Source organism: Aspergillus piperis (assembly GCF_003184755.1).
Source record: "Aspergillus piperis CBS 112811 unplaced genomic scaffold BO85scaffold_6, whole genome shotgun sequence".
Classification (NCBI taxonomy): Eukaryota; Fungi; Ascomycota; class Eurotiomycetes; order Eurotiales; family Aspergillaceae; genus Aspergillus; species Aspergillus piperis.
This window is the reverse complement of record NW_020291596.1, coordinates 903277-924082: the sequence shown is the minus strand read 5'-3', so window position 1 is coordinate 924082 and position 20806 is coordinate 903277. Positions and strand designations below refer to the sequence as shown.

Sequence of the window (20806 nt, the reverse complement as noted above, 5' to 3'; positions counted from 1 at the left end):
GACAGAGGGGCTGCGCAGGTTGCATACACCGCCTGCCGTAATGGGCACTGGAGGCTGGAGGAACCAAGTGTGCAGAATCGGAGACTGCGGCCGGGAAGCAACTCGCCAACCCCGGACTTTGCGGAGTCCACGGCTGCTGTCTGAGGCCCTTGGTTCAGATATCTACAATTCCCCAGGCAAGATTCCAATTGAAGTAGTGATTTTTTCTCCCTGCTCATCCTATTAACCACCGTTTCAACAGCGCACCATCATTGGTCTATCGAAGATACGGTACATGCGCCTCTGGAATTCCAAGTTCGACCGCCCCCCGTAACGACCTCCACAATGCGCACAGCCAATTCCACAGACCCGTTCCTCCTACGCAATTGATGAAAAGCCCATGACAAACGCGGTCGATATGATAGCGCCGTGTATGACCGCAAACGATCTTTCCACCAATGTGCTTCCTGATATTCTGAGTCCGTTTGAACGTTTCTCCAAGGCGTGGATAGCAGCCAAGAGGTAGCACAGAAACCAAGGAGCCTTTCACGCCCGGAGCCGGCGACGCCAACATGGTGGACCAAAGCGAGCCCAGGCCCCTCACGTCGGCTTTCGAAAGTCCAACGTTCGGGGAGGATAGCTCATTTCATGTGGAGCAGCCTGTTGGGTCTATGTCGATCTCGCCCTGTGGACGGGATGTGGTTCTAGCCTCCAAGGAAGGTCTTCACATCATCGATCTCGATTCGCCATATTCGCCGCCAAGGTATCTTCCGCACCACACACCATGGGAGGTTGCAGACGTTCAATGGTCCCCGTTCGCTGCCCGAGACTATTGGGTCGTTAGCACATCAAACCAGAAGGCGTTGGTATGGAACCTGGGCATGAAATCCTCGCCAAGCTCGATTGAGCACGTTCTGCACGCCCACTCTCGAGCCATAACAGACATCAACTTCTCCGCACACCATGCAGATATGCTCGCGACGTGTGCCGTTGATAGCTTCGTCCACTGCTGGGATCTGCGGACACCCTCCCGTCCCGCTATTTCATTCTCTGACTGGCTTGCTGGAGCAACACAGGTTAAATGGAACCGACAGGACCCCAACGTTATTGCCAGTTCTCACGACAAGTTCTTGCGGATATGGGACAAGCGGATGGGCGCGTATCCGATCAAGTCCATTGAGGCACACAACACGAAGATTTATGGGCTGGACTGGAACAGGGTACGGCCAGGGGCTCTTGTAACGTGCTCTCTCGACAAGACGATCAAATTCTGGGACTACACAGTGGACACAGAGGTACCGGAGAAGGTGATCAAGACGCCGTTTCCAGTATGGCGAGCAAGGAATACTCCTTTTGGATGGGGTGTCTTGGCCATGCCACAAAGAGGAAACAGTGATCTCCACTTATATAGCCGGAGAGCTGGGGAGGGTTCTACTTCGAATGATGAGCTTCCTCTGGTACACAGCTTCCTAGGACACAAAGGCCAGGTGAAAGAGTTTCTGTGGAGAGCACGCGGGGAGATAGAGGGTGGTATTGATAATAGAGAGTTCCAGCTGGTGTCTTGGGGCACGGATCGTGAACTACGCTTACACAGGGTTGATCCGGATATTATGCAAAGGGTTGGCTTTGAGAAAGGGAAGACTTATGTTTCCAATATGCAGCTCACGCGCAAGGGCGCACTGTATAGGTCATATCGGGATACGCCTATCGATGAAGAGGAAGAAGATATGGACTCGCTGTCGCCCACCACTCGACAGAGCTCCACACCTCAGACGTCTCGTAACCCCGGCATGAATACTATCTCGGTCCCATACGCTCGCGCATGGACGCAGAGCGGGGCCAACGCCGATTCTAGGATCGGTATGCAGGGTCGGACAAACGTTCGCACGGATACTAATCCTATTTCATGGATGCGTGGCGTGAAAATCTCCGGATGGGATATCGAGACCCTGGGCGACGAGATTACCCATGTCGGAGAAAAGTTCACCAAGGTTGCTTTTGAATCGGTCGATGTCAGACAACGAAAGGCAACTATATCCCTTCACGGACCATGGGGTGCTGATGGTGACTCTATCTTCATGAAAGTCGATATTAAATTCCCCGTTGATTACCCTCGAGATGCCATGCCAACATTCAGTGTGCAGAAGACTGCCGCTGTCACCGACCAACTTGCCGACAAGTTGATAGCTGAACTTCGCACGATTGCAGAGACCTTCCTTGCTCACAAACGAGGATGTCTCGAGGGGGTCGTTCGCTACCTCTTGGGCGAGAGTACCTTGGAAGAAAGCATAGCATGGATTCTTGGGGAAACGGCAGAAACCGTAAAGTCTCCCATCAACGGCCAACTAGGGGGTGAGGAGTCCAGCGATGAAGATGAGGTCGGCTTGTCACAAAGCCAAGATCTAGGCATGAGTTCTGAACTGCTTCGACCGGTCAATGCCAATGTCATGGTCCCGGTAGCCAAGGGATGCGGTGCACTATGGGCCAACGATGGTCGCTTGGTGTGCTTCTTCCCATCTAGGAAAGACAAGTCCAATTGGCTTGAAAACCTAGGGTTTAAGGAAATGACCAGGTTATCCAGAGCGGACAAGGTCTTCGAAGGCTTTGGTCGTCTGCAGACCAATTCACCCGGGCCTCGGACGTCTGTCACAATGGCCAGCACTGACGATGGCGCTTCTGAATATTCCGACGATTCGGACGCTGAATCGTCAAGCTCCTCCGGGTCTTCTGGTATCTTGTCAGGGCTCCAGCATCGGTTTCCAACGCCCCAGACATGGCGGAGTGGTGGCAGTCTGGGACTCTATCGTCCGCGATCTACAGATAATTCGCAAAGGTCGACCGTTGGTGCGATGACATCGAAGTCATCTGAAGGCTCGCAAAATGTCATCTCAATCCACGACTTCAGTGATCTGCTCCCAGCCAAGCGGGAACTGGCTAGCAAATATCGTATCTGCGGCAAAGTCACGGACGTTTGTGCGCATAATTCAGCTGTAGCCCTCGACCACGGTTATTACGAGCTGTCTCGGATATGGGGACTTGTCAGGCTTATCTTGCACAACTGCAAGAGCTCAATGTTTTCATCCGGTTTTGACGCCCTGGATAGACCGTACATTCAAAGGAAGGATAGCGCTGTGGATCTGAGTAACGACATGGGAAGCCAGGACCAACGTCACAAAGGGTTTCTGAATACCGTCATTCAATGGGGCGACCATCCATTCGGTGGTCAGTGGCTAATCCCTGCTCTCTTCGAACATTTTGAACAGATCGGCGACGTGCAAATGATCGCGATGCTATCTTGTGTTTTGCACGAGGCCAACATTGACGAAGCCTCCAAAGAACACGCTCATGTCAGTCGGGCCGTTTCCAGGCGGATGGAGGAGCATGCATTTTCATTTGATTTGTATTCCCCCAACTCCGTTACGCAGAGCAAACCGCAGACGGCCGTGCCGCTTGCTTCTACACCGAAGGACAGTCACGCAACGCCTATTACCCATAGTTCTGGGCGTTCTTCATCTGAGATCTGGCGTCCCGATTCCACGCCGCCATATTCCACAGGAACAACCCCTCCTCTAGCCACTCGAGCCGGCCCCCTAGCAGCAGACCGAAAGACGTGGACCCAGAACATAGCAATCGCTGCTTCACCTGACCAGCAATCCCAACCACGCAGCGGCTCCGGCATTGGTTCTGTTCTGGCCTCGTCTCTTTCCCGCTCTCTTACATTTGGCCCTTCGTCAGCATCTCCTCCAGCAACCGCATTGTCACGGAAGGTTTTCAATCCCAACGGCAGCCCCAACACAGTCGGAGGGCCAGGGGTATGGGTGACGAGTGCCTTTACTGCGAAACCAGTCTCAGCCATTCCCGACTACCTAACTACTTCCACCGCGCTCACGTCACAAACCCACTCCGACACGGAGAGCGAGCGACCTACTCCCGCCAAACCGTCGACAAAGGTTCGCGCAGTCCTAAAAAACCAAGCTGCGTTCGAGGGCAACGGACAGTCGCAGAGTACTTTCCTCGATCCCAAGAAAGAATGGCTATACCGGTCGTACCGCGCAGCATACGCTCATCTGCTCTCTATATGGGGACTACCCGTGCAACGTAGCGAAGTGCTGAAGATCGGCGGGACCCCCAATCCCACCAAAGAGCCGACACACCGTCGCCACAGAAGCCACCACGATTCATTCTCCCTCCCCAGCTCCAAGCGCCGCAGCTCAACAGCCGCACCCACCGATATCGACAACCAAGGTCTCGAGATCCAACGCCACTGCATCAGCTGCGGCCATGCCCTACAGCACTCCATCTTCGCAACCAAAGCACTCACCGAAGCAATCCCCAAGAGCCACATAAAGGGCATAACCCCCCCTCCCCTCACCTGCCCCCACTGCAAACCAAAACAGCCCCTCCCTCTCAGACTCCCCTGCGTCATCTGCAGCGAAGTCGTCGAAGGCATGCTCATCCCCTGTCTCGGCTGCGGTCACGTCAGCTGCTTCGACTGCCACCGAGGCTGGTTCTCCATGGCACCCGACACCGACCAGGAAGAAGAATACCAATTCTGCCCCAGCGGCTGTGGCTGCAAATGTGCCGACTACATCGACCCAGACATCCCCACGAACCCGTGGAAACTTAACCCGACCTCCCCGAGCACCCACGGCAGCGACACCTCCCTCCACCGACACCGCGCCAAGCCCTCCGATGGATCCGGATCCTCGAAACACGGCAGTGAAATCGTGGCTAGTGTCGGCCAGCACGAAGAGGACCTGGATAACTGGCAGGCTGCGTCGCCGTTTGCGTCTCTTGCGCGGGGTCTCGGGGGTGGTTTGAGTCGAGGACTACGGGTTAAGGATGAGAGGAGGAAGTCGAAGCCGACTTCGGCGCCGTTTGTTCCGAAGAGGTCGTCGATGAATCAGGTGGAGAGTAGATGATGCTTTGCTTGCTGTCTGTCTGTGATTGATCGATCTTGGCTTCTTTTTTTTATCTTCCTTAGGATGCTTTTTCATGTATACCAATACCCATTGATTTTTGTTTGTTCAGCGAGTGTTGTTTTCATCATATGAAAAGCGTGTGTTTGAATATTATTATTACCATTATGATAGAAGGTGTGATTACTACGTAGTAGATGTCGAGGTCATGAGCCTAGTATTAAATAGTATTACGTCGATTGATACGATGTCCGATCATTACTGATAGATACTACTTCGGTCATGGCCTATGTATTTCTGCATTACAGACCCCCCCCCGCCAACTAATTTTAATTTTCATGACTAGTCATCCAAATGGCGTAGTAACACTATCGTCCACAGACCCAACAAGAACCATGGAAGTTACGGGGCCTCCTTAAAACCCCTCTCAACTTTATATTCCCAGAAATCGAGAAAAAGTATAATCATTGCTTTCATTATAAGAAAAGCCGACTAACCTCTCTTCCTTTCCGACCAACAATCCTAAGCTCAAGCTCAAGCCCCCAGCTCCGGCTCCGGCTCCAAGCTCCAAAAAGGATATTGAATACCATAAGCAAGAAAGAAAAGAAAAAACGAGAATCTGCTCAGCGCGCACACCCACAGGGCAAAAAAAGAGCAGCACACACACAAGCCTCATTCATCTCGTCCTTCCTCTTATAGATATATTAGGATCCATCCAATTCCAGTAAACGGAATAATTATACCGACAAGTGGTCCGTACAACGAATAAGGGAAAAGAAAAAAAAAAGAAGTTGTCAAGGGCAACGAAGATGATATCAATTCCTCTCAAATAAATTTCAAGCTGATGGTTGGTTAAAAGGGAAGATAAAAATAAATTTTTAATAAATTTACTCGACGTTGCTCTCGAAGTTCTCGCCCTCAACGAGATCGGGGATATCATCCTCCTCATCGTCCTTCTTGCCGTCAGCGCCGGCCTGGTTCTTCTGCATGTTCTGGTAGCTCTCGGCGAGCTTGCGGAGGGAAGCAAGGCTGTCGGGGCCAAGCTGGTTCAGGATACCGGGGACGAGCTCGGTGAGTTCCTTCTCCTCGCCGTTGCCGTAGAGGGCGAAGGTGTTGGAGGGGACGGAGGCGTGGACTATATTACCATCACAAAAACTATTTCAGTATGCTGCTTTCCTGTGATAGGTTGGGGATGGATATATACCCTTAGGAGCACCAAAGTGGATGACGTTTCCGTCCTCCTTGAACATGTTAACCTCCTCGATGGCCTGGATGGGCTGGACGTTCATCTTCTTCAGGGTGGCCTGGAGCTTCTTGTCGTCGGCACCGGAGGACTTGTGGACCTTCTTGACCTTGCGGCGGGGAGTACCCTTGCCTCTGTTGGGCAGTTAGTTTTCGATTCGTGGGTTCTGATTATCGGGGTTGGGTTCGGGTTGGAGGGGATTGTGTGTGTCTCGTGGGATGCGAATGTGTGTGTTTCATTATACGTACCCTGTCAGAGTGAGAAAGGTTATGTTAGCTTTAGCTGTTCCTCATGATAACTTTGTATAAAAACAATAATAACACGCAGCACTAATCAATCAATCCGAAATGATGCTGAGCTTCCGAGCGAGCCTATTTGCTTCCTCCTGCTCTTTCCTCTTTCGTTCCTTGCAGAATCAAATCGGATCGGGATCCCATAACACCACCAAATAGTAGCTCTCTCTCACACACTCTCTCCCCCACCAATAATCCCTCCCATGAATATTGATTATAAATCGGATATGAACGGAGCAATGACAAAATATACAAAAGAAATTAAAGAGAAAAGAAGTGGTACATACCAATCCGCACGCTCTGCTGCATTCTAGCCAACTTTGCCTGATCCATTTTGACGGGAGTATTGAAGCTTGAGTGCTTTCAACCTGTAAGAGAGGGGGAAAAAATCCAAAGACGTCAGAGATCGATCTTCCTAATTTTTGAGTGTATGATATGTGTATTGTGGAATATGTGCAGAGTCATTCTCGCGTAAGAGGGGAGCGGAGCGTTTTGAGCGTCGAATTCGCGCGACCGGATCGAATTGGAATTGGGAACGAATAAATTCGGGACAGAAGATTCGCGGATGACTCGTCGTTTGAGTGGGAGAAGCGATTTCGAAATGTCCAAAGGGAAAAACGGGTTCTAGAGGGAGAAATAACGGGGGGTGTATAATACGTACCTAAAGGAGATGATGGGGGGAGTATTTGGTGCTGGAGGGAGAAGAAGAGGAGGGAGGTGAAGTGGGAGGATGAGGATGAGGATAGTTCAAGTTCGATGATGCGCTTCGCACGGGTTTGTGTGGGGAGCAGAGCATGCAAAAGCCGACTTTACGTTCTCAGTACTTCTACGACATGGAGATTTATTTTTCTACGCTGTGTAACTCGTTAAGTAGAATATAAGATATTGTTCTTTATGATATGGTTATATTATGTGCTTTATTTTGGCTATGGGACTACAATTTTCATGGGAAAGGCGCTTCGTGGCCGTGCTGGATGAAGTTGGTTGTGGGCGAAACGAGGAATCTGGACAGGGAGGCTCCTCGGCTAAACCCTAACGATCGCGGCCGCTGCTGACTTTCTAGACTGGCGTCCATGGGGGGAGATCAGCAACATTTCAGATGTCATCAAGGTATAGTGGAATTGGCAGGGACATTAAATTGAGATTTTCTTTTCTTTTTTTTTTCTTTCCATGGGCAGCAGGTTGGTCCCTTTTTCTTGCGAGGTTGTTTGGCACCTTGGGACAAGATTGTGCCGCACACCAATGGCTTTCGCCCGGATTGACGCTCACCACCCGCTTTCCGGCATCTCATACCGAATCCGGTAATCTGCGAGTCTACCCGCCTTCAACCCCGCGATCCGGACCCTGACGAACAGTCGGGTATCACATCATGCATGTTATTCCCATAGGTATCAAGAAATTAATATAACTATAACAGCCACTGCTGTCTCCAAAACATGGTCACGCAAATTCCTGAAAAGAATATCCGTCGACATCTCTAACTAGACCAAACCATCACTGGAACCGGACAAGTTTACGATTTCTCTGCAATCTGCTGCTCAGTCCACTCCCACAGTCGCCGTGCCATGTCGACGTCCTTCGCGTACCGGTTGCCCGTGGCGTGCACCCCAATGGGAACATAATAAGCCCCGTTGGTCAACAGTTCTCTTCTCGCCCCGGCGGCCCAGAGCTGATTGAGTGCGCCGCTCCGTATGCTCCGACTGAACGCAAGGATGGCGCCGATAGTGTACTTGGCTACGACACCGGTCTTGATCGTATGGTCCCATAGGTCGCTCACAACGGAGCCGGGATGTACCGCGACAGACAGAATCTCCGGATGGCGACGAGCCAGCTCCGACGCAAATAGGATATTTGCTGCCTTCGAGGCACTGTACCGGGTCAATGTATGGTCGGCTAATAAAGCCGGCGTAGAGGTCATGACATCGTAGGGAGGCGCGGCGACATTCGCGGCAGAGGCCAATGTTACTACTCGGACATCCCTGGAAAGCTCAACTGTTCGTTGCAGCGTGGGTAGTAGTAGCTGGGTGAGTAGGAAATGCCCGACATGGTTGGTCCCAAATTGAATCTCGAATCCTTCCTCTGTCAGAGCGGGCGGGCAGTTCATGATTCCGGCGTTGAGAACCAGGAGGTCCAGGCGATCGCATTCTGACGTGAACTGTTCGGCAGCGGCGCGGATCGACTTGAATGAGGACAGGTCGAGGGCTATGTGTCTGATATCGGCGGATGGCACCTGCTCCTGGATTGAAGCGATGGCGTCTTCGGCTTTGGTCGCATTCCGCGCAGCGAGGTAGATGCGAGATGGGCGGTGACGAGCGAGTTGGAGGACGGTTTCTTTCCCTAGACCGGCATTGCCTGAGACGGAGCAGAGAAGTTAGCGCACTGCGATAGATAGCCCAGGGTATATATAGAACACACACACCTCCAGTGACGAAGACAACCTTCCCTGATAGATCATTGATGTCGCGTTCCGGATTGAAGGAGTACCCCAGCAGTCCAAAGGTGATTTCACTCACCGTCGGACCAAAGCTGCAGTAGGACTCCACGGGGCGGGAGAGAACATTTGAGAGGAAAGTAACGACAGATGCCATTGATTGCGAGCAGCAGTAAGTGCTATCAAGACCACGTAGGACTGTAGAGGCACAGAACCACTCAAGTCACAGTGGGGAGAGGATAGCAAGACCAGTTTCGAAGGGGGCACGGGCGCCGCCCTCGGTGCCGGAGATCATTTCGATGAACGGAAACTCCGTGAACTGTGACATTTCACATGTTGCATGTAGGGGGTAGGACAAGAGAAGGTCTTGTAAATCGCCGAGAAGGATGCATAGCCTAGGTTGGACAGGATGATGACTGAAGAAATGCAGAGACAAGATGGAGATAGTCCAGGAGTAGATGGAGAAGGCTGAGGGTTTGTCTTACGTTAGTGGCATAGTGGCAGGCCAGTGCTTCAGCTGACGGTCGGAAGGCGTAGTCTAGTTTAGTATTCAACACATTTCCTCATCTTCCTCTCTTGTCAGCAATTGTTGCCCAGGATCAACATCTGTTCGGAGAGAAGTGACACAAAAAGAACCTCTTCACAAAACCATCCAAAATGCGCTTCCTTTGTCTCCACGGCGCAGGTACCAACGCCGAAGTAAGCAAAGCATCTTCCCTGCTGGCGGGCATCTCTCTCTGCCTTTGGCTTATCTCCGCTTCCCCGCCATCCAAATCTAACCGTTGGACACAAAAACAATAGATCTTCGAGATCCAATCCGGTATCTGAACAACAGTCCAATTCGCCAGGCCATAATTGCCAATCTAACTTGCATCGCAATCAGGTGGCATCTCCTACGACCTCGCTAAATATGGCCATACATTCAAATACTACAATGGCTGCATGGAAGCCGAAGTTGAGCCTCGTACATCACCCCCCTCCCCCGCCCTCCACACCAAAGACAAGATTCGGAGTATATTTGGAGACATGTGATGGCTAGCTAACACTTTAAATAGAGCTAAAGGGCCTCTTTAATGGCCCCTTTTACAACCATTATCCTCGTGACCGGGCACCGGGTGAATATCTCGCCCCCGCAATGAAACACGTCTACGATATCATCGAGCGTGAGGGTCCTTTCGACGCCGTCATGGGTTTCTCGCAAGGTGCTGCCCTGGCATGCGCCATGATTGTACACCATGCCAAGACGCATCAAGAGCCTCTGTTCAAGGTCGCCGTGTTTATCTGCGGTGCTGCACCGTTTGACAGCACGGGGAATGAGGTCATCCCTGACACTTCGGCTGAGGGCGAGTATCCGGTCAAGATCCCCACGGCGAATATTGTGGGAAAGCAGGATGAGCTGTATCCGTCTAGCATGCATTTGTCCAGGCTGTGTGAGCCGAGCAAAATGAGTTTCCATGATCATGGGTCGAAGCATATGGTGCCGTTTGATGTGGAGAATACTAATGCTATGGTGGCTGCTATTGAGGCTGCGGTTCAGAAGGCTTTGAGGGGAGAGTAAACGTGGGTGGAATCTTCGATTACGAGCGACGAATAGATGGTTACTAGATTTCGTCATTTCATGCATCTTGATCTATTATGTATTCAAGCTAATTGTATGTTCAATCCTGCTTTATCGGCGCATCCCGTTTCTTTCCCGAGATGATCCCCAACAGCATAACCGCAATTCTCCATATAACGATGCCAAGGAAAATGCTATATGTGATTCTAGCACCTATAGATGGTGCAGCAGGCACGGATATGCCATCACCAAGTCATAATCCGGCGGCCGACTGACCCTCCTCCGGAGGAATAGCCTTCTGAAGGAACCTTGTCAAATCTTCGATCTCGTCGGGATCGGCAGAGTGGCCGAGATCACTGCCCAAGTATAAGCAAGCCATTTCAGGAAAAAAAGAAAACGAACGGAACACTCACGAGTAAGAATGGAACTCGACATCCTCGACACCCAACTCCTGAACCTTCTTGGCCGACTGCTTACCGAAATCAAACTTGACCACCTCGTCCTCTTCGCCATGTGCGATGAAGAAGGGCGTCTGCTTGTTCGGCCAGTTTTCGGGGATGAAGTCCTTGATCCGGTCATGCAGCAACAAATAGCAGGAAAGACCGAAGACACCACCCAGCTTCTCCTTGCTCGTGAGACCCGCAAACAAGGACATCGCTCCACCTTGCGAGAAGCCTCCGAGGACAATGCGGGAGGGCTTGATACCCTTGTCGATCTGCTCCTTGATGAGGGAGTTGAAGTATTCACGGGAACGGAGGACGCCCGGTTCGTCCTGGTGGCGGATGGCTTCTTCGAAATCCAACTATACAGCCATTAATCTCTTTACCCCGGGATTATAGATGTGGATGCACCACTCACGTCACGACCCAGCTTGGAGATGTCGTACCATCCCGGCATGGACATTCCAAAGTTCTATTACCCGTCAACTCAGTTCAGTATTCCCAGAGCTCCGTAGGTGACAGCCATCGCATACCACTGTGATAGGGATCATAGGGGCATTCGGGAAGATGAAGGCGACTTCATCGAACATGCCGCGGCGGCGCCAGTTCTGGGCAAGAGCCATCCTATTTCGACTCAGTTATTTCAAGTCTCGTTTCGAAGGAGTAACGTCCGTCATTTGTGAAACATCATAGTCTCAATGTACGTACCATCCAGCACCACTGTTGACAGGATAAAGTTAGCCAGTTGTAAATCATTAAGAGCACCGTATGCTAGGGACCAACCTGTCGCCCAAACCGTGGGCCATGATCACCGTCGCGGTGTGCTTCTTCAGCGCCGGAACAATAAAGGGGGCGCGTGTAGTCATTTTGAAGTTATCACCCTTGGTTAGATGAGACACCGTACACAAAGGTTCGTGTTTAAAGGATGGAAACTGTGGAAGAGAGCCATGGATTATGCCGAGCGGACGGCCTCTCCCCGCGATTCTGCCGAGGATGTTGGCCTACCGCCTGCGGAGATTGGCTGCTTATCGATGATGGAATTGTTGATCATGAACAGCTTATTGACGGCGGCTACTGGCGGATAGAGCTGTATTGTTGACTATACACAGGGTTTTCGCTATATTGGCATTGTTGTTATGAAGAGTGTTCAGAGGTGGATGGTAACATGATGTACTGTGTAGTGCTACCTGATTTCCAATAGTGAGTAGACGGGGTTAGTATAAATTTATATATCATTTTGAGTGAAGAGACAATGTCATGGTCACCTATGATATTCATTTGAATACTCAAAGCCAACGGTGTACGCTTGCCTAGAAACTATCTAGCCAATAGCTGATACACTGGGTTATATTAGGTCTTAGTGGTTCAAAAATGATCATTCAAGGGTAAGTACTAACAATTATCAACCTCCAAGTAACCAATTTGTACTAGTATCCTACATCTATGCAACAATACGGCAATGGCCAATAAGGATAGTTAAGTTCCAGTAATTTTGAAATCCAATAGCTACCAACAATATGTTACTTCTATAATCCAGAACAAAATGTCCCAGCCCTCTCTACGTATTCGCATCGGATCGCTACGTAAGGGGATTGCATGGATCAGTCGATTAAAAACCAAATACAAAGTAGCTCAATGACAAGGGGAAGTATATTTTTATGATATAGTCACCAGATCAGCGCTGGCAGTATACGAAGTCAGTCCCAGTACCACGTTGCGTATCATCGGGACTGCAAGTATGAGCACTATACCTGTACTCTGGAGTGATATCAACCCAAGCATATTTCCGATGAGATTTGAGGCACGCGGTCCTCCTCGAAGGAAGACACAGAATAGCAAAGGACTCTATCTTAGAATCGGGGCGTGGTTGAATCAGAATTCGTGATAGTATTGACAAAAATGACTACTGGAATGCGCATCATTGAACGCAGGTTCGACTACAAGACGATGAAATGTACTCCTAATAGATTATATAAATTCGAGAGCTTTTGATTGATTCTCGCTAATTACAATGGGTATTCATGAATCATGAAACGTATGCTGCACTTCCATCCTCAACAAGACGAGTTTGGAATCCGAGAATGTATAGCCAAGGGCGGGTTGAGAAGTACTAGTGACCACAATACATGGCTCCAACTTTCTATACACGAATGATGAGCCCGAGCACATACCAGGGATATGCCGTCACAGGATGTAATCGAAGACATTGGATTGTCGGCGAGGGACATCCAAAAGTCCGAATAAACAATGTTATTCTGGTAGACCCTGAGCCCTAGAAGAATAAACATGAGAAGGCAAAACGAGTGCGAGCCAAGGTTATCTTCTGGTGTACCGAGTCGCCTAATGCAACATAGACAGTTGTGCATTGGACTACTTTTACAACAGAGCCATTCCACCAACAACTGCAGCACCTAGCATACCCCACGCAGCAGTCTCCAAAGCAACAGCACCGCCAGTAGAGGTAGCAGCGCTTGAGCTTCCCGAAGAGGTGCTAGAAGAGGAGCTACTCTGCGCTTCTCCAGAGGCAGTGGATTCATTGGCGTTGCGCTCTGCCGCAGCTCCAGTAAAAGCCACAGCAGTCACACCAGTGTTGTTCGAGCAGGAGGACGGTTCTTCGTAGGAGACGGTGGAGGAGAACTGAATGTCGGCGCACTGGGCGAGATTAGCATCTACACACACGTAATCATTGACAGGGCAACATACAGCGTAAAGACCTCCGGTGGGATCACCATTGCTCTGGACCTGGACAGTTGCGTTCATTCCATCGGTGATGTTGGTGCCAAGGATGGATTCATCAAACTTGATGTGCGGAAGGCAGAAAGCACCCAATCCCTGAATTTCAAAGGTCTGATGAAGAGTAATGTTGTAGTTGGTTCCGGGATCGGAACCCAGTGCCAGTAGAACCTCGACAGCAGTCTGGGAATGACCCATGGACAATGCGACGGGAAAAGAACCGGCGGAAATCGAGACCTGCGTACGGTTGCTGGACTGGGCAGCTCCGCCGCAGGGGAATTGGGTCATCTGCTCTTCAGATCCATCACGGCTGGTAGGATACTTGAGCTCGAAGTGGGCGGCGACCAAGGGTGCAAGAGACGCAAGGTAGAGGATAGGGAGCTTCATGGTGTTGAAGGTTGAGGGATCGGCGGTTTGAAGAGCGAAAGTGACGTGGGATAGATATTACACAGGGATCCTCGATAGTTTTATAGTTATGCAAGACATGCTCTGAGCGGGTAAGAGCTGATTATAATGAAATCCTACGGCAGGACCGGGATTGCACAGGGTTTAGCGAGGTAATTACAGGATGAGCGAGTATTATTCCCGAAGCAGAGACCAAAGCCGATGGATCTGATACTAGTCACTACTTAGTAACATGAATCTTGGATATTGTTTTGTGCCACTGAGAAGTTGGAGCTCTAGGGACCCTGCAGTGAGTCCTCGTAGCACTAGGGCTGATTGGGTTAGGAAATGTGCTCATTTCTTCTCAAGACTGGCAAATCCGGTGAAGTTCCCCGGTTCAAGTCCGCCATTTGGGGATTGCCAAGCCTGTCCATTGTGCCTGAGCCCAGGTCTATACCCTCGGATATAAGAGTTGGGGGACTATCTTGTGAATTAATGTGGTTATACGGTGTCAACTTACTAGTAGATGGTTTCAGTGTCAGTTTGAGGGCACTAGATAACCAAGGAACGGAATGGTACCCCGCTCATCTTTCTAGGCACATCTTACTTCCTCCACTGAGTCACATTAAAATAATTCATCTGTCCAACAGTTACTTCGCAGGAACTTGGCTGTGTCGACTCTACAAGAGGAATTTCATGATTCTAGACCAAAGTAATTTGGCGAGTTTGATATGAAGAAAACCGTTGCACTCGATAACTATGAGTAATATTGCGTTTCAATACCATACACTCATTTTAGGAAAGCACTATGTTGATACTGTGAGAATTGGAAGGAGAGACACCAGCAGCTTCCCAAATAAATAAATGAATGAGAGAAACAGACGGACAGCATCAAATGCGGAAGTCACCTGCTGTCTGTCGATGCAGTCCAGAACAACTGATGGCGGGAAGCACCCGCCTCATACAACAAAGTGTTGTCCGTGCTACCTTTACGTGCCATTGCCACAGTGCATATCAAATAGTATTACAGAAATCTACTTAAACTTCAGCAATTCCCAGCAATTATTCAGTATGCTATTTTTCGATTTCTTGAAGCGATTCTACTATGCGGCAGTTAGCTCGCCCACCCCAAGGAAGAGGGATGACGCCATCAGAATAGGACTGCTTGGAGCATCCTCCATAGCGTAAGTCGATGAAGCACTGACTTGCAGGCTACTTGATTTATGTCTGCTCTAGTCCCCTGGCCATAATATTACCCGCCTTGTCGCACCCGGAAGTTATCGTGGCAGCGGTCGCTGCTCGAGATCCCGAGCGGGCCCGTCAGTACGCCGAGAAGTACAACATTCCGATCGTCCATAAAACTTATCAAGGTGAGATTCTCCACAACTGGCTTGAATTTGACAGAGCATGGATGGGTCTTAATGCACGTGTCAGAACTTCTGAGCGATCCAACCATCGACGCAGTCTATATTGCTCTGCCGAATTCCCTACACTTTGAGTGGGCCCTGCGTTCCATACAAGCAAGGAAGCATGTTCTTCTTGAGAAGCCGTCCTGTTCGAATGCCGATGAGGCAAGGTCACTCTTTAGACATCCATTAGTGACTGCGCCGAATGCCCCGGTCCTTCTTGAAGCTTTCCACTATCAATTTCACCCAGCCTGGCAGGCTTTTCTCTACCAGATTGATCACCTTCCCTGGGGCGCCACTGTAGAGCATGTCTACTCCCAGCAGTATCTCCCCAAAGGGTATTTGGAAATGGACGACATCCGCTTTCACTATGGCTTGTCAGGTGGCTGTCTCATGGACCTAGCAACGTATCCCCTCTCCTGCGTGCGGCAGGTGCTGGGTAGAGGGGAGCATCTCAATTGCATTGAAGCACTGCATCGCCCCTTGCCTGTTGCATCAGATGGATATCAGCCGGAGCCACAGATTGACGCGGCAATAAAAGCTACCTACGCTACAGACAGTGACAAGACCGCAGAAATCAGGGGTGATCTGTTATTTGGAGGAGGGTTTTCGTTTCTTCCGGCGGCATGGTCTCATTCCCTGCCGTCGTTCAGATGGCCCAAGACTGAAGCAAGAACAGGAGAGATACTGCTTAATGAACAAAACGATGGAGCGCGCCACTTTGTCAGAAGGAAAGTAACGTTGTGGAATCACCTCATTCCGACGGTCTACCACCGGATCGATATCTGCGACACACATACTCTCCGCCGAGGGGAAGAGGTTGTGAAGACGTGGGATGTAATGGAGTATGCCAAAGCATACAACTGGCCAGCGGGCGATGTGCGAGCGCAGACCTATCAGGAATGGTGGACGACCTGGCGCTGCCAACTAGAAGAGTTTGTCAATCGGATCAAGGGTCGTGCGGGCTCCGGGGTGTGGATCGACGGTGAGGAGAGCATTGCGCAGATGGAGGCGATCGACGATACGTACGCTCAGGCGGGATTGCTGACACGGCCGACCAGTGCTTTTGAGGTTGCAATTGATAGGGATCCGGGGACCAGTAGTCTGAGGCCTGCGTATTACTACAAAATGTCGATAGAAAGTAAGTAGTTAGTATCTTTACGGATGGGTTTTCAACTTGAATAGCATCGACAGTTATCTTAAAGACACCGCAGCGTATCAATTGCCATTCGCGGTTAGTGGCATGGATCCTGCCCGCGCCGTCCGTGTGGTCCCGTCCGCACCAATAGGAGGGGGACAACCTACAGCCGATCACGCCACGTCTGGGTTCCGTCCGCGTGAGGCCAATAGTCAGTCCACTGTAACCTGCAAAGCCTACAAGGATTATGTACTTGGTATGCCCATGCATGTTATGCCTTTCGACCAAAACCATGGTATTATGCCGACACAGTCCAAAACCTCCGCAGACATTATCTCTATGTACTGAAGTCTAAGCTAATCACACTCTCGACTGTAATGGTATCAGGGCAAAAAAGAGACACAGAGCAGAGATCCAAGAGACCAATAAGCGGGAGGTGGTATCTGAAAACAACCAAAAAGCCAACAGTGCACGTGCGTGTCACTCGCTATCCCAGAAACATGAAATGAATGCAATGCAATGCAATGCAACGCCAGACCAGCACCGAACACCCGAACCGAGAACACCGTGCGAAATAGAAGTCGTTATGTTCGAGGAACCCGAAATGAATATGTATGTATGCATGTATGTGGGTAGGACTAATGTTCATGCTCGTTCCACTGGATGAAGCGTCCCACGGCAAGTTCGCCCAGGAAGGCACCGGCTAGGACGGAGCAGAAGTATCCGATGTTCATGGTCATGACGGCCAACATCCTGTGATTGTTGTATTAGTATGTGTTATATATTTGTGGAGGTGAGGTAGGGGAACATACAGTAGGTAAGAAACACCGGTGATGACTAGGAAGAGCAGCGCGCGAGGGAGATCTGTGCTGAATCGCCAAGGGAGAGGTTCGCGCGCTGCTTTGTGGATGACTTTGACTTTCTCCTCGACACCTTGGGCCGTGATGAGACTGGCTTCTTTGGATTCGGGATCAGCGTCAATGCGACCTGCTTCAGTGGATTTCCCTGCGACGGCGATGTAGCGACGGTTGACGTGAGCGTCGAGCCAGCGGCGTTCCAGGAGGGCTTTGAAGGCGGCCAGACAGCGGGAGATGATGGCGAGGACGATGAGGAAGATGCAGGTGCCGGCGTAGGTGCCGCTGGAGGACGGGGTCCATTGGTTGGAGAAGAGGGGGGTGTCGTGGGCGTTCATGAAGACCATTGACATTGACATAGACATAGAAGAAGAAGAGGATGAGGTGGACATGGGCATGGACATGGAGGTAGAGGTGCCCATAGACATGTCCATTGTGGACGACGCGGTGGAGGTAGCCATTGACATGCCGGACATGGTAGTGGAGGTGGTACCCATGTCCATACCGGTCATTGAGCTCATGTCCATTGTTGGTAAGTCGTGATGTAGTGTGAGTGGAGTAGAGTAGGATTAGGGTGGTGTTTGGTATGGACGGTTCGGGTATGAGGTATGAACTGGAATGTGGGAAAATGGATATATTTAAAGATGTCAAAGCACCAGCCCTATGTACAAGATACTTTATATGACGGGATTGGGGAAAGGAAGAAGAAAAAAGAGGAATGAAATGTTAATGAAGACATAGAAAAGCGGGCCATGGCTGTCACATCCGGTGATTTTCCGCATCTTTAAAGGACCTTGAAACCTCGCGGACCCGCCAGGTAAGCGGCCGATGGCGCTAGAGCACATTTGGGCGGCATTTGAGCACATTTTGGCTGCGGGAGCCAATCAGCAGCTGCAGAGCTCAAGGCCCGTCCGAAAGCATGGCCGGATTAGCAGGTGGGGATTGAGCAGATTATTACTACTCACTGAGTCGCTTTGACTATTATTCCCTCTCATTTTCTCTCAATTATACTCAATGTGACTGACTACAGTAGATAGGCAGTATTGGCATCGGGTTCGATCTCGGGCCCTTAGTCGCTCGTTTTCGCCTAATTGTCATTTGCTTTCTCCTCTTTCGTTCCCCGCGAGATGTACATCGTGCGTTTCTTCTACCATCATGCTTGAATACAATTTCTTTCATTTCTAGTATATACTGAGTTCTCTTTCTTTATACCCTAATCCGGATACTCCTAGTCTACATACCTGCAAGATGGACATGTCCATGTCTGGCATGGGCCACATGTCCATGGGAGATGGCGTGCCTGGTCTGTTCTATCTGCAGAAGATGTACTGGGCTGTTGTAGGTAGTGCCATCGCTGCTGGAACAGTCATTAATATTCTGAATCGTTTCCTCGCCTACCAAAGGTAAGCTCCATTGTTTAACGAAATAACGTATGCTCATTCCATCAGGTTAAAGGACTCGTCCTTGACCCCCTCCAAGCCCAAGACTATCTTCTTCAGCACATATGCCACCTTAACGGCCATCGTGCGTGAAGCTAGCTATGCGACCTTACCCCAATTGTCATTCCGCGGCCACTCCTATCACTTTGCGCCGCTGGGCCCGGTGTCTATCATCCTGGCCAACCTCATCGTCGTGCTCGTCTTTTGTTTCTACAAGCTGGACACGGCCGACCAGTGGAAATGGGAAGATGTGGGCTACCGCACTGGGTTCATTGCCATTTGCCAGCTGCCGTTGATCTTCTTGTTGGCGGGCAGGCAAAACCTCATTGGCATGCTCGTAGGTATGAGCTACGAGCGTCTTAATTGGTTCCATAGGTGGATCGCGCGCACGCTGTGGCTGACCGCTACAATTCACATGTGCTTTTGGTTTCGTGATTGGGGCCGTTATAACTACATCGTCTACGAGCTGAAGAACTACACCCTGGCAACGAGAGGTTTCGCCGCATGGATTATTTTGACCTTCATCCTGATTACGTCCGCCGCACCCATTCGACGGCTTGGGTACGAGTTCTTTGTTTTACAGCATCTGGTGACCTTTGTTGGTTTCATCGTTGCCGTGTGGCTTCATGCACCGGCAGAAGTCAAAGTGTGGGTGTGGATTCCCATCGGTTTTCTTGTCTTTGATCGGGTGGCGCGCTACTTGTGGGCGACCTATGCGAACTTGTCGATTTTCCATCGTTCCAAGAGCCCGGCTCATGCTCTCTGGGCGAATCGGGCGACTTTCACCCCGTTGCCAGGCAATGTAACTCGTATAGCGATTGAGAATCCTGGAGTCGGGTGGAAACCGGGTCAACATGTGTTTCTCACATGCCACTCCATTGTGCCTCTGCAGAGCCATCCCTTCACCATTGCGTCCATACCAGAAGACAACAAGATGGTGATGTACGTGCGCGCAGAAAAGGGCGGCACTCGACGCTTTTTCCGATATGCATCGAAGAACCACCAGGTGCTTGGGGCTAGTGACCAGGTGGCTGTGAAGCAGGCACGTACAGTCTTCATCGAGGGACCGTATGGACAAATGCGGCCTCTGAAGCAATTTGACAGCGTGATCCTACTCGCCGGCGGCATGGGGGCGACATTCACCGTGCCGTGCCTGCGGGATATAGTCGCCAAGTGGAAGGCTGAAAGCACAGCGCGGCTTGCAGCAACCAAGCGGATCCGATTCGTCTGGGTGATCAAATCGCGCACGCAGCTGAGCTGGTTCGACCGCCAGTTGCAAGAGGTGCTTAGGGATGTTGAGGACGTTCGGCTCGCCAATCCGGACGTCATTCGGGAAATCGAGATGAGCATCTACATTACTTGTGACGAGAAGCTAGAGCAGGCGCAGAACACGCTTTGCGCCCAGGAACAGTCGCTGTTCCAGCTGCAGTCAAGCTTACCTGCGAACGAGAAATCCCTCGAAGCGGAGAAAGCAGCGACCGACGCTGTAGCCATCGAATCTGTGGAGCAGTCTGGCTGTCAACCAGACGGAACATGCTGCTGCACAGCACCCATCAAAGATGAAGATGCCATCGACGCTACAACCTGTACATGCTCCGGGCATGCCGCACCGCAGTCTACCAGCGAGCTCGCAACAGGATCAGACTCGAAGGCCATGCAGAACCCGCTGCCCAATCTTACAGTCCTGTCTGGTCGACCACACGCGCGCACGATCATCCGCAAGGTCCTCGAGAAAGCAGAGGGCGAGAGCGCGGTAGTGGTGTGTGGACCGAGGGGCTTATCCGACGACGTGCGACGCAGTGTGGTGTGTCTGAGCGATGAGCGAGCAGTACATAAGGGGACGGGGGCGCAGGGAATATACCTGCATGTTGAGCAGTTTGGGTGGTAGTGCTGCAGCATCATACAAAGTACAGTAAATAGCATATGTTTTAGATGATATGATACCCTAACCATTTTAACAATAATACCAATTATGCAAGATGTCTCTAC

General features: G+C 50.7%; 9 protein-coding genes across 9 annotated transcripts; 4 read left to right on the top strand and 5 right to left on the bottom strand.

The window, feature by feature from the left end:
- The first annotated feature begins 135 nt into the window (after positions 1-135).
- On the top strand, positions 136-5111 carry BO85DRAFT_394701 (Mtc5p). The gene is made up of 2 exons (XM_025656929.1): positions 136-176; positions 242-5111. Exon 2 carries the CDS (start codon positions 552-554, stop codon positions 4899-4901), a length of 4350 nt encoding a protein of 1449 aa, XP_025517081.1. The 5' UTR covers positions 136-176; positions 242-551; the 3' UTR covers positions 4902-5111.
- A 674-nt stretch (positions 5112-5785) lies between these two features.
- Positions 5786-6767, bottom strand: BO85DRAFT_458344 (nascent polypeptide-associated complex subunit family protein; the record flags this gene model as incomplete). The annotated part of the gene is made up of 4 exons (XM_025661578.1): positions 5786-6033; positions 6103-6275; positions 6390-6423; positions 6722-6767. The coding sequence occupies 4 exons, from the start codon at positions 6765-6767 to the stop codon at positions 5786-5788; spliced, it is 501 nt and encodes a 166-aa protein (XP_025517080.1).
- A 1180-nt stretch (positions 6768-7947) lies between these two features.
- BO85DRAFT_368868 (putative short-chain dehydrogenase/reductase family protein) lies at positions 7948-9022 on the bottom strand (the record flags this gene model as incomplete). Its single annotated transcript, XM_025655892.1, has 2 exons — positions 7948-8786; positions 8854-9022. 2 exons carry the CDS (start codon positions 9020-9022, stop codon positions 7948-7950), a joined length of 1008 nt encoding a protein of 335 aa, XP_025517079.1.
- Positions 9023-9428: 406 nt separating this feature from the next.
- Positions 9429-10764, top strand: BO85DRAFT_448098 (uncharacterized protein). The gene is made up of 4 exons (XM_025659867.1): positions 9429-9564; positions 9667-9685; positions 9749-9829; positions 9921-10764. Exons 1-4 carry the CDS (start codon positions 9523-9525, stop codon positions 10421-10423), a joined length of 645 nt encoding a protein of 214 aa, XP_025517078.1. The 5' UTR covers positions 9429-9522; the 3' UTR covers positions 10424-10764.
- On the bottom strand, positions 10235-11787 carry BO85DRAFT_448094 (palmitoyl-(protein) hydrolase). The gene is made up of 6 exons (XM_025659866.1): positions 11647-11787; positions 11572-11583; positions 11397-11487; positions 11282-11335; positions 10837-11225; positions 10235-10779 (listed from the first exon to the last, which is right to left on the bottom strand). The coding sequence occupies exons 1-6, from the start codon at positions 11727-11729 to the stop codon at positions 10677-10679; spliced, it is 732 nt and encodes a 243-aa protein (XP_025517077.1). The 5' UTR covers positions 11730-11787; the 3' UTR covers positions 10235-10676.
- Positions 11788-12818: 1031 nt separating this feature from the next.
- BO85DRAFT_448093 (putative GPI anchored protein) lies at positions 12819-14262 on the bottom strand. The gene is made up of 2 exons (XM_025659865.1): positions 13567-14262; positions 12819-13515 (listed from the first exon to the last, which is right to left on the bottom strand). Exons 1-2 carry the CDS (start codon positions 13981-13983, stop codon positions 13240-13242), a joined length of 693 nt encoding a protein of 230 aa, XP_025517076.1. The 5' UTR covers positions 13984-14262; the 3' UTR covers positions 12819-13239.
- Positions 14263-15051: 789 nt separating this feature from the next.
- On the top strand, positions 15052-16591 carry BO85DRAFT_418323 (Gfo/Idh/MocA family protein; the record flags this gene model as incomplete). Its single annotated transcript, XM_025657811.1, has 3 exons — positions 15052-15164; positions 15217-15350; positions 15415-16591. The coding sequence occupies 3 exons, from the start codon at positions 15052-15054 to the stop codon at positions 16533-16535; spliced, it is 1368 nt and encodes a 455-aa protein (XP_025517075.1). The 3' UTR covers positions 16536-16591.
- A 201-nt stretch (positions 16592-16792) lies between these two features.
- BO85DRAFT_448091 (copper transporter family protein) lies at positions 16793-18140 on the bottom strand. Its single transcript, XM_025659864.1, has 2 exons — positions 17337-18140; positions 16793-17277 (listed from the first exon to the last, which is right to left on the bottom strand). The coding sequence occupies exons 1-2, from the start codon at positions 17903-17905 to the stop codon at positions 17163-17165; spliced, it is 684 nt and encodes a 227-aa protein (XP_025517074.1). The 5' UTR covers positions 17906-18140; the 3' UTR covers positions 16793-17162.
- A 498-nt stretch (positions 18141-18638) lies between these two features.
- Positions 18639-20705, top strand: BO85DRAFT_486768 (ferric reductase family protein; the record flags this gene model as incomplete). Its single annotated transcript, XM_025663404.1, has 2 exons — positions 18639-18781; positions 18827-20705. 2 exons carry the CDS (start codon positions 18639-18641, stop codon positions 20703-20705), a joined length of 2022 nt encoding a protein of 673 aa, XP_025517073.1.
- Between the last annotated feature and the right edge of the window lie 101 nt (positions 20706-20806).

Coding starts and splice junctions, on each gene's coding strand:
- BO85DRAFT_394701 (XM_025656929.1), top strand. CDS start 552: ATGGTGGACCAAAGCGAGCCCAGGCCCCTCACGTCGGCTTTCGAAAGT.
- BO85DRAFT_448098 (XM_025659867.1), top strand. CDS start 9,523: ATGCGCTTCCTTTGTCTCCACGGCGCAGGTACCAACGCCGAA. Junction 9,830..9,920: donor GGAAGCCGAAGTTGAGCCTC/GTACATCACCCC, acceptor CACTTTAAATAG/AGCTAAAGGGCCTCTTTAAT.
- BO85DRAFT_448094 (XM_025659866.1), bottom strand. CDS start 11,729: ATGACTACACGCGCCCCCTTTATTGTTCCGGCGCTGAAGAAGCACACC. Junction 11,226..11,281: donor TCTCCAAGCTGGGTCGTGAC/GTGAGTGGTGCA, acceptor ATGGCTGTATAG/TTGGATTTCGAAGAAGCCAT. Junction 10,780..10,836: donor GTCGAGTTCCATTCTTACTC/GTGAGTGTTCCG, acceptor ATACTTGGGCAG/TGATCTCGGCCACTCTGCCG.
- BO85DRAFT_448093 (XM_025659865.1), bottom strand. CDS start 13,983: ATGAAGCTCCCTATCCTCTACCTTGCGTCTCTTGCACCCTTGGTCGCC. Junction 13,516..13,566: donor CCACCGGAGGTCTTTACGCT/GTATGTTGCCCT, acceptor AATCTCGCCCAG/TGCGCCGACATTCAGTTCTC.
- BO85DRAFT_448091 (XM_025659864.1), bottom strand. CDS start 17,905: ATGGACATGAGCTCAATGACCGGTATGGACATGGGTACCACCTCCACT. Junction 17,278..17,336: donor ACCGGTGTTTCTTACCTACT/GTATGTTCCCCT, acceptor CAACAATCACAG/GATGTTGGCCGTCATGACCA.